Source organism: Zootoca vivipara, chromosome 12 (genome assembly GCF_963506605.1).
Source record: "Zootoca vivipara chromosome 12, rZooViv1.1, whole genome shotgun sequence".
Lineage (NCBI taxonomy): Eukaryota > Metazoa > Chordata > Lepidosauria > Squamata > Lacertidae > Zootoca > Zootoca vivipara.
In genome coordinates this window covers 47691496-47707861 of record NC_083287.1, presented here as the reverse complement: position 1 = coordinate 47707861, position 16366 = coordinate 47691496, and the positions used below count along the sequence as shown (strand labels likewise).

Sequence of the window (16366 nt, the reverse complement as noted above, 5' to 3'; positions counted from 1 at the left end):
TTCTAACATACAAAATACATACGATTCCTTTCACTCTATTCTGCTTGGAGTGTTGATTCCAAACTGTTTGCAAAACCGGCCTAAAGTAACTTCTTGTCTTGTAGATCTGTTACATGGCAATCGCCATTGAGCTGTTCACTTTGAAGGTAACTCCATGGCTTGCGGGGTGCATGTGCCTGTGTGCTGGATGTGGATGTTTCCCAAACCCAGCATACTTAGCGCTCGATCTGACCTTTCACCAACTAGCTTAAAATGTGGGCTTTTCTGTGAAGGTGTTCGGAGTATTCCAGGCGTTTTGTGAGATGGAAATCTGATAAAACACTGCGAAATTTGGTGTACACCAACTACAATATTGGCCATATTTTCGCGTTTTGTTACAGGAATGGGGTTGCAAATGCGTGTTTGTGTTTTTTATTTATTTAAAACAATATACTGTATAATTGGTTCTCGTTTTCCCCTCCTGAATGTTGGACCCTAAAGTTCCCAGGCTACAGGGCAGATCTCTGCAGATTCTGCTAAGCCTTGCCTTTATTCTCTCCTCACCCCACTCCCAAAAAAACCTTTTATGAATTAGCTTTCAGAAGGATCAGGGCATCTCCTCTGACGTTGCCACAGAGGAAGTCTGATCTGTTTGATTGCTTTCATTACTTGTAACTTTCATCACATCAGCCAGTACAAGCTGTTAGAGACAAGGTTAGCGGAGTCACGATACAAATCAGTCCAGCATTTCCCACAGAATTGCAAGACACTCTGCGATACCCGTGGGTCTCCTCTTCCTTATTCCACCGGTGGGGCAGTTCTGGCAGGGAGGGAGGTGTTGTTCACCTGGCTTCTCAACTCTTCCGCAGGTCCCTGCCGGTTACCGAGAGGGGGAGGGGCAAGGCAGAGGAGTCCCCTTTCTTTCTTCGTGACCGGCAGTGACCTGAGGCAGAGTTGGGAAGCCAGGTAAGCAACGCCTGGCAGGCCACTACTGATACTCCTACTATGAGGCAACTGCAGGGCCAGTGAAGCCTCAACAGTCAAGCTAAGAACGACTTTCTCTGCAAGAAATGTGTGCTAGCAAAAGTAAAAACACACTGGCCCGGCCCAACTAGTTCCTGATTGATACATTCGGTGTGCCTCATATAAGTTCCTTAGGAAAAGAAACTGCGTTGGTAACGGCTGCAGCCCTCGACGCCAGTTAATGCCTGTATTTGGATTAGGCTCCAACTCGAAACATATTGACCGGAAGGACCTAAATCCCATTGACTCCACTGAAGTGTATTTCCGAGAAAAACGGTTAGGGAACTTAGGGTAGAAGAGTAAATGGTCTTAAAGCCAGGTATTCTGGATTAATTGGGTTGTTGATTAGTCTAAAAAGGTGACGGTGTGCTCAACACAAATTGACACCAGCGTATTTACTGGGGAGGAAATACACATATTAAAAATATGCACATGCAGATTTGCGTCACAATCACCTTATATTCTCTTTCGATAGTAGAAGCTGGAACAGCTCTAACTTCTCAAAACAAATTTCCTAGTCTCTACTTATGATAATTTACAATTATAAACATCTCCAACACATTATATTATATTATATTATATTATATTATATTATATTATATTATATTATATTACTTCATTTTGAAACAAAACTTGTTGCGGAGAGCTTTTAAGAATAGATATAATGTTTAGGTATTTTGGAAAATAGGCTCGACTAATTTTTTCAAGACTCCCCACTACCACCCCATTCTTTCTCCCAGAACTCCCTATCGTTGCTGTCTTTTTGCGGGGGAGGGGAATAAAACTGGGATTTAAGCCAAACGAAGAGTGCATTGCAATAATTGTTTTGTGTACAGCCTTTGTTAATCATCTGCCTTGGACTTTACCGAAGGAATTCTTCGCCTGTAGTCGAGTATTTAGTACCTCAAGGTAATTTTAACAAATAGAAATGTTAAAGTGTGGTCAGCGCTAAGTGACAAGAAGTGTTACTTGATACGTTGGGCAGCTAATGTTTACTTCAAGATATTTTAAGCTCAAGTCAATAACTTGGGGTCCGCCCGGAAGGGAAATATTTGAAGTGCAACACCTTGGACACGTTTAATTATGGGGTACGAGGAAAGCCAGGTCTTCCCAGTAATTAGAAAATACTTCTTGGGAGACAGCCTAATCGCTTTCCATGGGGCTCTTAAAGAAATTAACCTCAAGGTGCTTGTTAGAGCACAAAACCTTTAGATCAGGGATACTTGATCTCTTTGTGTGCCCACATACTGTAAATTATACAGGATTTTAAAAAATTGTGGTGGGAGCAAAAAATTCAAAGTGGAAATCAGTATCACATTTTGGATTACGCAAAAGCAACAGTTAAACAAAGTCGTAGAAATGAGGCTCTGAGTTACAGAAAGATAAAATCTTCCAGATTATTTTCCTCTAGCTCCAAAATGTTCCAAAATTTGGAAGCTAGTATTGTTTATTTAAACGGGGCTCACCTCCAATTACCAGCGTGTGGGGACTTGACGTGCTCGCCCAATTAAAGTAACCTACAGTATTTATTTTAAAATTCACAATACTGCATTGAGCTACGCAGTTTGCTGAAATGGCTTGTGCCTTAACCCCCCCCCCCAAGTATTTTGCATTCCCCAGTTGAGTCCAGCTGTCGAGCGCTAAAAATAGTCCAGCATTACCAATGCTAAATTCCCCCCCCCCTTTTTTTTAAAGCAAGCAAACAGACCCTGAGACAACACTAAACAGCTCGGATAAATACTCGATGAGAGCGATGTAGAACGTTAGTATATGTTTGTGAGGCTTTTTATCTTCTTGTCTTCAGTTGAGACTTCCGAGCTTGATTTGCTACCCTCAATTTTTGCTCCCTTTTAAGCTAAAGCAATTCCGGGATTAATCACCACCACAGGACACCCCCAAAGAAAAAAGTCCGAAGCCTACCACCAGGGCGGGACCTGTGGAGACTCAGCGAGAGGGGAGTTAGGGACCCAGCCTTCCATCCACCTACCCCCAGCCGTCAGCTCCTTGCCCTCGGGGCCGCTGGCCTCCCGATCCCCGCGTCTTGCTCTCTCCCACCCCTTCCCAGGTTTTCTGTCCCGGCTTTGCCTTAACCCTGCTTTCCCTTCTTTCCTCCCAACCTCTTGGGTTCCCCGCACTTGCAACGTGCCTCCGGGAGAGAAGGCGAAAAGCGCCGAGTGGCCCGCCTCAGGGTGGGCAACGTCTGCCTTGGAAATCTTAAAAAGCGGCAGGAGTAGCTGCCTGGACGCCGCCGTGGATGTTTTGGCTTCATTTTTGTCTTTGGCGCTGACTGGATCATGTGCCGTCACTCTCCAGCCCCTCCCCCATCGTCAGAGTTTGTTGACAAAAGCTTTTCTTTTTCTTTCTTAAGGTTGTTGTTCTCATCACCATCATCACCATCACCATCGCTTTCTCCTCCTCTGCTGGTTTATGGTGTGTGTTTAAAGCTGCACTCACCCTCCAGCGTTTCAGTGACCTTTGGGTGACTTTCACAAATTCAAGAGCAGCCAAGCAAAGATCCCGCGGATGGCATGGAAGAGATGGTTATTTTGGTTCTGTCTGCAGGCAGAGAGTTTAGCGGGAGGTTTGAGGAGGAAAAAAATCCTTCGCAGGCCGAAGGAGGAGGCGTTCAAGGAAAGGGCTGCCCCCGTGGAGGGGGCCTTATTTGCAACTCCGGTGAGGAGCACTCCTTGCAGACTCCAGACAGACCTTAATGCAACATTTGGAGTTCTTATTATTTAGATTTTTTAAACAAGATTTAAAATGGGAGGGCTGTATCTATTCCGTGTGTGTGTTCGTGTGTGAATACCCCTATAGCTTGATTATTTTGATTAGAGCTGCTTGGGGGAAGGGGGACTCTCACGTCCTCCTGCCTGTCAATGGGAAACCTCTCTGTTTAATATTGTTTTTGAAGCTAGAATACATGATCAAAGGCTCCTGTCCAGTTTTCAGCTGAATGAATCAATTATCATACCGTCTTATGTTTATTGCACTGCATCTACCAATAATAGCAGCCCCAGTACAGTCTGGCATTTAAAAAGCCCCCCCCCAACAGGAACACCCGATATTTGCCCGTCTTCTCCTGCAGGCGAGGCTACGGGATTACAAAAGAGGGGGCTGGGACTGGTGTGTGTGTGTGCGTGTGCGCGCGCAGAGAAATAGTAAGACAAAAAGACGGCGAAAGAGAGAGTCTGCTTTAAAATTAACAGCCTCTGATTCTTCCCCTCGCTCCCACCCCCGAAAAAATAAATCGGTAACACAAAAAGTCCCTTTGTATCGCTCGGTTCATTTAATATTATTTATGCATTTTGCAAGGAATTGTGGGATTTCGCCCCCTCTCATTCTGTCTTCTTCTCCTTCCCCCTCCCAACTCCAATTGTAAACAATATAGGAACACCTCCCCCCCCCCAGTGTGTACTGGAGCCCTTCTTCAGGCGAAGATATAAAAGGAAACAGATTAGCAAGACAAGGAGTGATGAATCTATCCCTTGTTTAGAAGACGAAGGTATTCCTGCATTCCTTCTTTTATATATATATTTAAAAAGGCTCTTGAGAAGTAGAGGACGCTGCAGCTTTAAAATCAGGAGGTGGGGGCATTGGAAAACGGGAGGAGGGGGGCTGTTCCTGTCATTTACTAGAGTGCTACTGTATCACGTGTGCAAAAGGCTCTTCTGTCATTGGCCAAAGGCACGTGTCTAGGATACCGGCCTTGCAACGTCACTTGAGGAGCTCTATTAAAAATAAGAACAAAAATCCAGAGTGAAAGTATTTCAGGTTCAGTTTAAGTGGCTTCTAAATTTACACTCCCACTATAGGTAGCCATAGAAAGCGAGTCCGCAAGACCAAGAGAGAGAGAGATTCCCCTCTCATCTCCTATACAACTTGGAGTATTTGGCTCAAAGGCAGGAAAGAAGCCAGAGATCGGCTGCGATTGTCCAGATGCCTCTGTGTGTCTCAAGCCTGCGCTTGCCTTGTGCGTTGTAGAGAGGAGGAAGGCACTTTCTCCAGCTCAGCAGAGGGGGCTCCATTGACTTTTCCCCTGTGGAAGGATCGTCACCATTTTTTTTTGTCAGGTTGCCGCCAGTCTCTTCTCCACCCTCGGAAGCCGGACAAGAGTGGGGGCGGGGGGGGCGGATGAAAGTCCTAACGATGAATACATTGCGGGGCAAAGAACGCAGGAGGGGGCTGCAGAACTGAAAGGCTGGAAGGGGGCAGAAGGAGGAACCAACTACAGCAGCAGAAGGGAGAAGGAGAAGCGGCGACAACATATATATATATATAATATTTTCAGTTATATCTGGCTCTCTTTGCAAAGCCTGGATTTGGATTTGCTCCGCGGACCTAGGCGGAAGGGGGTGTGGAGGGGGGTAGCCCAAACCGAGCAGCCCCGAAGCGCGCGCAGACAAAAGCGGGAGGGCAACAACATTTGGGGACTCCGTGTTCAGCATGGAGGAGAACGAGCAGCGCCCGGGCGCCGAAGGAGGCGCAGAACAGCCGCCGCCGCCGCCGCCGCCGCCGCCGCCGCCGGAGGAGTCCAGCAGCGGCAGCGACGGGGAACCCAACCGGCGGAGGGCGATGCTCCTGCCCCGGGTGCTCCAAGAGCCTGGCAACCATCCGCACCAGCACCCGCCACACCGAATCACGAACTTTTTCATCGACAACATCCTGCGACCGGAGTTCGGCCGGAGGAAAGACGGCGGTACCTGCGGCGGGGGCAGCAGCGTTAACCCGGAGCAGCAGCAGCAGCAACAGCAGCAGCAGCAGCTCCTCATCGCCCGGAGTCCCTCCGCGGCGCCAGCCTCCGGTTCCCCGACCGACGGAGGAGGAGGAGACGGTGGCTCCAAAGCTCTAGCCCCGGCTAAGAAAGGCGGCGACTCTGGCGCGCTCGACGGAGCCTTGAAGACCCGCGGCAGTGGCAGCAGCGGCGGCGGCGGCGGCGGCGATCAGTCGCTGAGCTCCGACTCGGACAGCTCCCAGGCCAGCTCCTTCCCCAGCGCGCAGCCCATGCTGTGGCCAGCCTGGGTCTACTGCACCCGCTATTCGGACAGGCCTTCTTCAGGTAAGCAAACAGCTCTGGACCATGTCGCTGGCCTCTCGAGAAGAGGGTCTCTGGACCCTCCACCCACCTCCCACCCGCGAGCGAAAGAGCTGGCGACTTGGCTACAAGGCGATAGCCGCGAAAGGGGGCGGCGGGTTGCAATCATCCTTTGCGAAATAAGACAGTTTTACAAAGTTATCTGCTTTGAAATAAACATGGGGAGGCAGCGACAGGCGTAGGAGGGATTTTGATACAGTGAGGACGAAACTCCAGGAGGGCGCGGGGAGAAAGAGCCGAAGGCTCGAGCCGCACACAAAGCGATTTCCTTCTTGGCAGCTGGGAGTTTGTTTTCATTTCCCCTTCTCTCCGTTTACCAAGAAGAAAAGATGGAAAAGAAGTCAGTAGCAATCCTTGGAGGCGTCCTATTCTGCCCCCTTCTTTGGCTAGCTAAGCTGCTGGTCGCCAAGGCCCGACCTGTGAAGTTGTCTTCTCCGGCCTCTAGAAATAAGCAGGCCTTGGAAGTATTTTTCTTTTCTCCCTGGCTTCTCGTGCGGAGCAGCCGCGCTCGAAAAGGCCCTGGAAGTTATTGCAGAGCCGCTGAAAAGGAATACTTACTTGCTTGCAGGGGTGGGAGCGAAATGGGGATCTCTCCAGCCCTGCCTCGGGAAGAGAGAGCCGGGACAAGGAGCCGCCGAGTGCCTGGAATGCCCTTTATCGGCAGGGACACTTGAGGGTGTTCTCCTGAACGAGAATTGTAAATTCGCTCAATAGAATTTTCTTGTTTTAAAACAATTGGATCTCGATTTTTTTGTTTTATTTTTCCGAAAGGATTTTCCACTTTGCTTCCAATATATTTTATCGTCGAATAAATTCATAGGTGTTAAAATTGAGTTAGAGAGAGAGCAATCTCCTTCGCTACCGGATAATATTCCCGTCTGATTCGAAATTTACTCCATTGTTCTCCAGTCCCTTTCTTTGTTAATATTTAATTATCATAGATTCTCACCATGGCCCAAACCACTGAGAAAGTTAAACCCTGTCGAAAGATACTTACAGTACGACGGAGAATATTTCCGATAAGAATAATTACCAATCTTAAGTGTAACATTTGGAGAATACAAAATTGCAAGAAGATCTAGTTTAAAATTAACGTTTAAATTTTAATATGCATTGCACTGTAGAAGAAAAAGGGTATCTCTAAAATGTTGGGGTCAATGTTGTTAGAGGAAAAGAAGAGTTCTGATTTGTAGTTTTGTATGAATGCATTATATTTCTGTTTTTAAGGAAGGGGAAAATGCATTCAGTGTCGCAAAGGCGGCTGTTTACCATTTTACGTATGGAGCTGGCAAGAAAGATGAGAGTTGTGCAAGCTCCTGTCTAGGGGAGAATTAAATCCCGAATATTTTTTTGATTACTTTCCAAAGGCAAGGAAAGTAGGGCGGATTTGTGTGTCTGTTGTTTACATTTGGTGCATTCCGGGGTTAAGGGAAGAAAAAACGGGGCAATCTTGAAGAGGCTGTTGTGAAGATTGTTCTCACCATTCCTTTTGGAAGCTCCGCTTGGTTCACCTTTTGAAAACGTGAGAGAAAACTTCCCTCTCCCCCCTCCCTCCCCCTCCCTCCGTCGCCCCGGGATCTCCAAGTCATTTTCTCAGGCGATTTCCCCTCCCCCACCCCAGTCCGCCAGCCTCGTAATTATTGGGGAAGGCCGCAAAGGCGCTGCCAAGAAGCGCCTCTTGGACAGGCCGAATTCTCCTGCCACAGCCGAGAGTTGAGGGGCTTCCATGGACGTGAGTAGCGGAGGAGGGAGAGCGCCATCGTGGGTTGGCACCCAGCTAGAGAACCAGGCTGTGGCCTAGGCCAGGCTGCGCCGTCGCCCCGGCCCGAGACGGGCCTAGTCGCTAAGAAAGCGGGAGCAAGCGAGCTCTGCCCTCCGGCTGACGCGCCCACAGCAGCCCGGTTGGCGGGGGAGCAATACGGACCATGTGTCTGCGCGCTCGCAAACCGGTTTCCCGCGGGAGCCCCGGGGGTAGCCGTGGTAAAACGGTCAGGCGAGGGTGCGCAAAGCCCCCGGGAGAGTGGGCACAGCCACCCATAACAAAGGGAGGGCCAAGGAAGCGTGGTAGAGGCTGCATGGAGCTGGTCACCGAAATGCGCCTCCTCCGCAGAGAAAAGGAGCCCCACGCAGGCCTCCCGCAGAAATAAAGCTCATTCCCTGGCCATCTTGACGCTTGCTTATCTCTCCACACCCCCTTATCCCCGGAGAAAAACACGCAGCGAACTTGGTGTGTGTGTGTGGAGTCGACACTGCTATGGTGGGTAAGGCAAAGCCCCCCTTGTCCTTGGCCTGGGTCCACCTCTCTCCCTTGGCTCTCCCTCCCTCTTCTTGGACCCCACCTCGCACACACCCTTGGGATGGTGGCGATAGCCCCTTTCCATTTGACAAGGAAGGCCCTGCTTCGAGAAGAAGCGAGAGGGGCATCGGTGGCATGCGCTGAACTTGGTCCCTGAGGGGCAGAGGGAACCAACTGGCACATAAGTTTCGAAAAGCGAAGGACATTTGAGACTCTCTTTCTGCGTCTCTCGCTCCCTCCTCCCCGCCCAAATTCCCTCGCCCGGTGCTGCTAATTGAATTAAGTTTCCAAGCCAGGGCACGTTCTGGGCTCTCTTCCAAAGCGCCCCTCCACTCAACCTCTCTCGCTCTCTGTGTCTCCTTCTCTCGCCACGGACCGCAGGCCCCAGATCCCGCAAACCAAAGAAGAAGAACCCCAACAAGGAGGACAAACGTCCCCGGACAGCGTTCACGGCGGAGCAGCTGCAAAGACTCAAAGCGGAGTTTCAGACGAACAGATACTTGACAGAGCAGAGGAGGCAAAGCCTGGCTCAAGAACTCAGTCTCAACGAGTCTCAGATCAAGATCTGGTTTCAGAACAAGCGAGCCAAAATCAAGAAAGCCACCGGCAACAAGAACTCCCTGGCGGTTCACCTAATGGCACAAGGACTGTACAACCACTCCACGGCCTCGAAAGACGGCAAGTCAGACAGCGAGTAAGGGGGGGGGGGTCAGCCAGGGGAGGGGAGGGAAAGGGAAGGGGTTTATACAATGCAATAATTTAATTAAAAACAAAAACAAATAAGGGCCAGTGTATAAAAAACTATACCAGCATAAATAGTGGAGAAATATTGTGTATTAGATATAATTCTGCAATATTCTGTGTATATATATAATTTACAGGTAAGGTGTTGTAAAAAAAATATCCAAAATATCTGATTATAAAATATTTTTTGATTTTCTTTTTGTTCTATGGAAATTTTAGATGCTAACTTTATCAATTTTTTTAAAAGCTTAAGTTACCTTTTTATAGACTTAAGCACTGTTTTAAATGGACATTGGACACTGTTTTTTGAAATTCAAAATATTAAAGACAACTTTTGCTGAAGTCCAAAGATTTTTATTGCTGCATTTCACGAGGCTGTGAACCGAATAAATAGTTCTCCTATTTGTTCTATGAGTTTTAACGTTTCTTTTTTTTCTTTTCTTCCTCTTGTGTTTGCCTTTGGGATGGGTATAGAAGAACTTTAATAATCACAATATAATTTATAAGCTATGTAAACATGCTGCCCGTTTGCAAGTAACACATTAAGAAATCGGGGCAAGTAAGTACTGAAACATGATGTTAAGCCTTAGGAACGTTTCTTGAATTTATCCTCTTTTCTCCATTAAACTGGAGTAAAGGATGTGTGTGTGAGTGAGTGAGTGAAGGTAGTATTTAGAGACTCAGAAAAAAGTTGGTAAACAAATAGTGGCCGACTTCAACAATCAAGGACATGTTAATTCGGTAATTATTCCCGCCTAAGGAGCGTGATGGGAAAAGTTTAGAATAAAACCTCGTAACTTCCGGGACCGTGTCCTGGGAAGTAAAAGGGGAAGGTGGTCTTTTCTTTGTAGTTTTAGGATGGACATTGCCCAGTGTGAGAAGCCAGAGGGAGGGAAACCCCACACGCTTCGGAGCTTGCCTTGCTGTTGTGTCCCATTAGCTCATCCCATTCCCATCTGCTAGTTCCCTACATTGTTTTGCTTTGGCGCTTGCTCGTTGCTTCTTTTTAAAGTGTTGCTCAGAAAGCAGCTTGGCCTGGCGCTTTAGCTTTGCAATGCTGTGGACAAATGTACCAGGCCCCTGTGGCATTTGTGGGGGCGGGGAGCCAGTGTGTGTGTATATGTTTGTGCACATAAGAGAGTCGAGGTGAGGAGTCTGCATCACTAGCTTTTGGGCTAGGGAAGGCTTTTCCATGCAACCAGCCTGGCTCAGCAAAAGAACAAATCTAGAGGAGGGAGGGTGGAGGGAGAGTTAGGGCACCTTTTCAGCTTAACTGACTTCTATTATGCAAGAGGATATAAAGGGAGGAGTGTTAGGGATGTCTCTAAAGTCTCTTGGTTAGAAACTGGCTTTTTCTTTTAAGGGGAAATAATCACTAGCCCATGTTGGAAAAAAGTTGCCTTTCATTCCCGAAAACGGGAGAGATTTTTAATTGAGCACATACATTACGAAGAATTATGAAGAATTCATAAAAGTCATAATGATTTTTGTGTATTTCTTACTGCTCCCTTTCCTTGTCCAACATTTTAAAATTTTCTGATTCTAATGTGAGACACAGTGAAGCTAATTATTTATATTTTATTCATAATTTTCTCCCACACTTCAACCCTTCTCCTTTTCTTGGGGAAAGGAAAAGTCTCCAAAATATTGGCCAGAGGTCTCACATGGGAGGATGCTGTACAATTATTCAGGACTGTAGTCTTCTTGATTGTTGAGCTTAACTTCTCGCTTTGCCTTAAAAACTCTCTTTATTTCACAATTATAGTTGACACATATTGTACATAGTAGTATCAACTTTGAAAAGAAAAGAAAGTTTACAACCAATGCTGTAATTTAAAATTCTGTGAATAACCATCAGCTGCTTAGGAGACAGAAATCAATGACATTGCCTTTTAGCAAGAAAACAAAGGTGTTTTTCAGTTTATAAAACATGTGCATTTACAATTTGCAGTATCAAATATTTATAAACTTATGAAATATGAATGTTTCTATTTACAACTGTGGTCTCAAAATTGTGGACAATTTCACTGCATTTTGTGTGTTTAAATCTTTGAAGACTGCATTAAATAAAAACAACAACATTTATTATGAAATCTAGAATGTGTGCATCAAAACTTTGAACCGGAGCAATATATAGTCCTTAAAGTTGATTCCTGAGTCCTAAGGGAATTGTCCATAGGTGTAAAAGAGTTGTGAATGTCAAGTTAGAAGAAGAACAATTTTGCTACCAGATGGTTAATCGATTTGTTGAATAATTAAGAAACTTTAGATAATACATCTGTACATAAGAAGGGCAAGCAAACTTTTAAACATTAGAACTTGGAAGCATTTAGGGCTAGTAATATATAACATGACAGTAGGCCTAATATATGTACAATATGTTTTGTACATATAACAAGTTTCCTCTTTTGTGAATATATATATATATACATTTCAATGTCTAAACAGCTGGGAAAGTGATTTAGAAAAGTATGCTTGCAAAACCTAAAGTTATATAAATTCATAAATATGAATATAATGACAATAATATCCTATTTGAATTTAATATTCTGGTGGGGAGAGTGAATATTTGCTTTAGTGCAATAAAAGAGATGTTATCCCCAAATATTTTGGCAATATTTCTTAAGGAGGATTCGTTTAAAAAGAAAAAGAGGCTGTAGACCAAAATTATATTACTAGACCTTGTTTCTGCTATAAGAAGTCAATGCTTCAAAATGTTAAACACAAATGGTATCTTTGAACTTGCTTTTTCATCATTCCTAAAACATATTTGGCATCTCTATCTACCATACAATAAACAAACAAACAAACAAACAAACAAACAAAGTCCGATATTCTTGGTAGTAAGCCCAATTGAACTCAATGAGTATATAGGATTGCCCTGCATTACTGAATTGTTCTAAACCTCGCTGCAACTTCCCAAGGCAAATACTGTATAAACCGTTAATATATAAAATCAATTCATTGAAGTGGGTTTAGACAATATGCCAAAAAAGCAGGAATATTTGTAAAACTAATATTTAAAGAGACTGAGCAGGCTGTCGTATCCTTTTTGGAGAGCAGTATTTCTTGCAGGAAATACGGTACTGTCTGCTCAAGATCCAAACAGAAAATACCAACATGAAGCCACTCAAGTTCCATGAGCTGTATACCAAGTCAAGTGTATTGCACGAAAAGGAGAATTACAGGGCAGCCTTTAGTATGCACACGCGTTGGTTGACAGGGAATCTGTGCAACCCGATCCAAAGAGCTTTTGCTTATTCGGAAGTACGTCCCACTGTGTTTGGTGGGGCTTACGCCCAAGCAAATGTCCATAGGATTGAAGCCTTAGAGAGCAGCCGCAGAAACTACCACAATCGCACAAAGTTTGCAGTTGGAATGGGAAACTGCAAGAACTTAAGACTTTCGGGAGAAAAAAATCAGCAGTATTAGGAGGAGGAAGAAGAATATGTTTTGAGGCAGCTTGAACTGAAAGCTTACAACAGGCCATCAAGAATTACGTTGCTATTCCTCGCGGAGAAACAGGCCTTTAACAGGAATGCGAAAGCAAAAAAGCGAACAGGGCCAAGTGTGGGCTGTACTGTCCAAAGGGGCACGTCCTGCATATTGAAAGTTTCAGCCCTTGTAAAACTGGATTCGGACGAAAGCGAAGGCAAACCACAAAACCTCTAATTTAACTCGCTTTCCCCCTAAAAATAAAGACTATACAACGACACATATGTTCATTGCATAAATCACCAGTACACTCAAGTCAGCCAAATAACACAACGGTTGTAACTGCTCACATGTAAAACTGCATTAACTCTGAAAATACAGTGTGTTTCTACATCTTAGGAATGCATATAGATTTTAATGAGTGGGCAGATACATAAAGTTAACTGTACATATGATCACCTACAACCCAGTTAAACCATATTTAAATCCAGTTTTAGTCCCACTAAGATCAATGGGACCAAATCAGCTTAAATCCTACTACTTCGTTTTAATTGGGTTGCAGTTTAACTTGAGGGTGCAGGATGTAGAAATGAAGCCATGCATACATTTAAAAGTATCTCCAGACACACAACCACCCGGATCTTAAATTCCATAATTTAGAAGGAGGTTTCTGAAACGAATGCGACCAATCTACACCTGTACTGTAATCTACTCTCAAGCCAATTTAATTGGTAGTAAATTCCATTGATTACAACATAATTTACTTCCTTAACAACGTTTAATTGCTTAAGAAAAAGTTTTTATCATTCCAGGATTTTAACAGAGCAATTACAAATAATGGTATTTCTCATGGAAATAAATTAATCATATCAAACAGCAAGCCCTATAAGAAAGTGATACCAGGAATAATCTGACAAAAGTGTTTTTTGAAAATTAAAATCATAATAATATGCAATTAAGTTTAATATGGATCTTAACTTCAGGCAGGTAGCTTGTTTTATAAGCAATTTCTTTTTCGACACTACGATCTGCTCCAGGAACCGCTCCATAGTAATACTGCATTCTATAATGCCCCACACAGGCAATATTCCAGGCACTATATATGCAAATGTGCTTGCCCTATTGTGCCATAGGTATAAGGTAAAAGAGATGGATTCGTTGTTTATTTACACTAGCGCAGTCCTACGAAGGGTAATAAGACTACTTCTGTGCAAGTGGTCAGTGAGTCGCCCCCTCAGAGGGCGAAACTATTTAGCAAGCTTGGGGTTGTGGCAAAAAGTCATTCTGCATCCCGCTGATTTAATATCCGACCTGTCTATTCAATCCCCGCCCACGCAGCCATACAAAGTGCCCCTGGGATATCATGATTTCTAGACCAGCATCTCTAACTATGAAATGCTAAGTAAGGAGAAAATGTAAAGATGGCACAACTTAATTTTGTAAACATTCGGACTGATTTCAACAAAATAACCAAGCAGAATAATTTTATGACATCTGGGATAAGAAGTAACGCATGTTTTCTTACATCTAGTAGATAAGATTTCTCTAGCACTTTCATACGGATAACAGCCTAGGAAAGTCCAGGCACTGATAAGACCAAGTCGTTTCTCGAAGGCTGGAAAAGGATCTGAAAGCCCCAGTTCCTGGCTCCAAGCGGGAAATTCCCTTTGACTTACTGGTTTAAACATCTCAACTGTGGCCAGGATTTCAGACTCCTGGAACATCCCAGGAGCTCTTTTGTGGTGTGAGAAGGTGCTGGAGAGTCCTCAGGGCTCACCCACCAGCACTGGGCTAACTAGTGTAGACTCTGGGTGTGATTTTCTAAGCAATAGCCTACCTTAGGGTTTAGGGTAAATTTCGAACTACGGGGAAGTGTTTGGGCGGCGGTACAGCTATGTTTCTGAACAACCATGTGGGAGCCAGAGAGACCTAGTTGGAGGGAGCAAGAAGAAACTTGCGCGATCCAGCTTGGTTGACCCTAAGATGCCGGCCTTTTAGAGCTGACAGTTTCTTCTCTCCCACTTCTTCACATTTGGTCTTTTTTTAGTTGCAGACCAAGATACAACTTGCTTTGGAACAAACTGAGGAAGAATGCAACCAATTTGCGTCAAATTTCCCATTTAACCAAAAGGGCTACAGTGTAAGTGGCTTGTGATTTACCATCTGGTAGATCGCGTGGGCCCCATTTGCTGCTCCTGTTTAAAGCATCGTAATGCATTTTTCGTTGATACAGTATGCCAGTTTAGGCTCGTTTTGGTGTTTTTAATAGTACAATTAACACCAGCTCATTGATTTATTTCAGCCAAGACAAAATGATTACAGTTTAAGAAGACTAACATAAAATAATGCTCCTTCTTCCTAATATGGACTCCCACTCCCACCTTCCTTCTCACTGTTGCATTTGTAGCTTTTGTATTTTTGATATACTTTAATGCTATAACTTCTGTAAAGTACGGATGGTCCAGGCACACGCAAGAGTACCTAGAACCACGCGTGATATTATTTGCCTATGCCTACGACGCTACTGCGTCTATTGGAAATGCACCATGCATTTGTCCAGTTAATAAATATTTAGGGAAAGGAAGAGAACCGAGGCTCAGCAACAGACCAGCTGGTCGGATGCAGAATTTTCATTGCTCCAAGCGCCAACACAAGTCCTTCTACAGCATCGGGTCCGCCTACTTTATTTAGAAAAACCTTTCTGGATTTTCTTCTGTGTGGAAAACAAGCTGTTTCATTAGGCCCTTCCTTCAGGCTTTGACAGACTCTGTGGTTGCAATGTAAATGCTACCATCTTTCCCAGGACATCTTTTCTCCTCTGAATCTCTCTAGATCCAACTGCCATGCTTCAGAGAGCTTTCTCGGCGGCGTCTTGATTTCCCTGGCAAGCGACAGCGTGGTTTAGCCGCAACAGCGCCAGCGACGGCGGCATCTACTTGCTTGTCTCATGTTGTTTTACTTCTCCTGAACAATCCTGCTTATTTTATTCTTTTCCACTTCTTCCAACTAGATGCCAAATTTTTGTCGAACTCTTTGATTTCGTAGAATTGGGATACCTTAATCTGGGAAGGATATCCGTTCATTCCCTTCACGGAATCTCCCAACAGACCTTCTTAAGAAGGAAAAAATTGAAGTTTTGCCGAAGTCCATCAATTGTGGTCTCTTTTTAAAAGCTTCCCTTTGAGCCTCAGGACTGCCCAGTACTTTTTTGTCTCCTGTATTTACACGATATGGTATCTAAAAAGGTGCTTCAGTCAAAACCAACTGCCTCCAATTCATTATACCTTTATAAATAGTTACAGAGGGATTGGGGGGGGGGGGAGTTGGGATGTTGAGATTGTAAGGGATTATCAAGAGCAAGAAGCCAAAATTATAAAATGCATAATTTCAGCTCTGACCTCTTGTTCTCTACTGCTGTTTCTTGTACACTGGAAAGGTAAAGCAGCCGAGAATCTTTAAAGACTAAAGACTAGATTTGCTAAAGACTTTACAAATTTATTACAAGTTTTTGTGGATCACAGTCCACTTCTTCTAAATTCCAGTGCAGAAATGAGTGAAGGATCTCCTTCTCTGCTTTCTCATACGTACTTGCCAGTATCAGGACCATCTGATGCACTGTTTTAACCCAAAACTTTAAGTAAGTAGTAAACTTCCTAATTTTTTTTCCCTCCAGCTATCCTGAAGCTAAATAAATACAAAAGAAAGCAAGAGAATGCATGCATGTATGTGTGCATACAGAGGAGCCTATATCATTTCATATTTCTGTCTATCTTTCATCTGCTTGTGAATATAACTGT

The 16366-nt window shown here is 44.5% G+C and overlaps 1 protein-coding gene across 1 annotated transcript; it reads left to right on the top strand.

The window, feature by feature from the left end:
• The first annotated feature begins 5445 nt into the window (after positions 1–5445).
• EN2 (engrailed homeobox 2) lies at positions 5446–9088 on the top strand. The gene is made up of 2 exons (XM_035129837.2): positions 5446–6058; positions 8772–9088. Exons 1-2 carry the CDS (start codon positions 5446–5448, stop codon positions 9086–9088), a joined length of 930 nt encoding a protein of 309 aa, XP_034985728.2.
• Positions 9089–16366: the final 7278 nt, after the last annotated feature.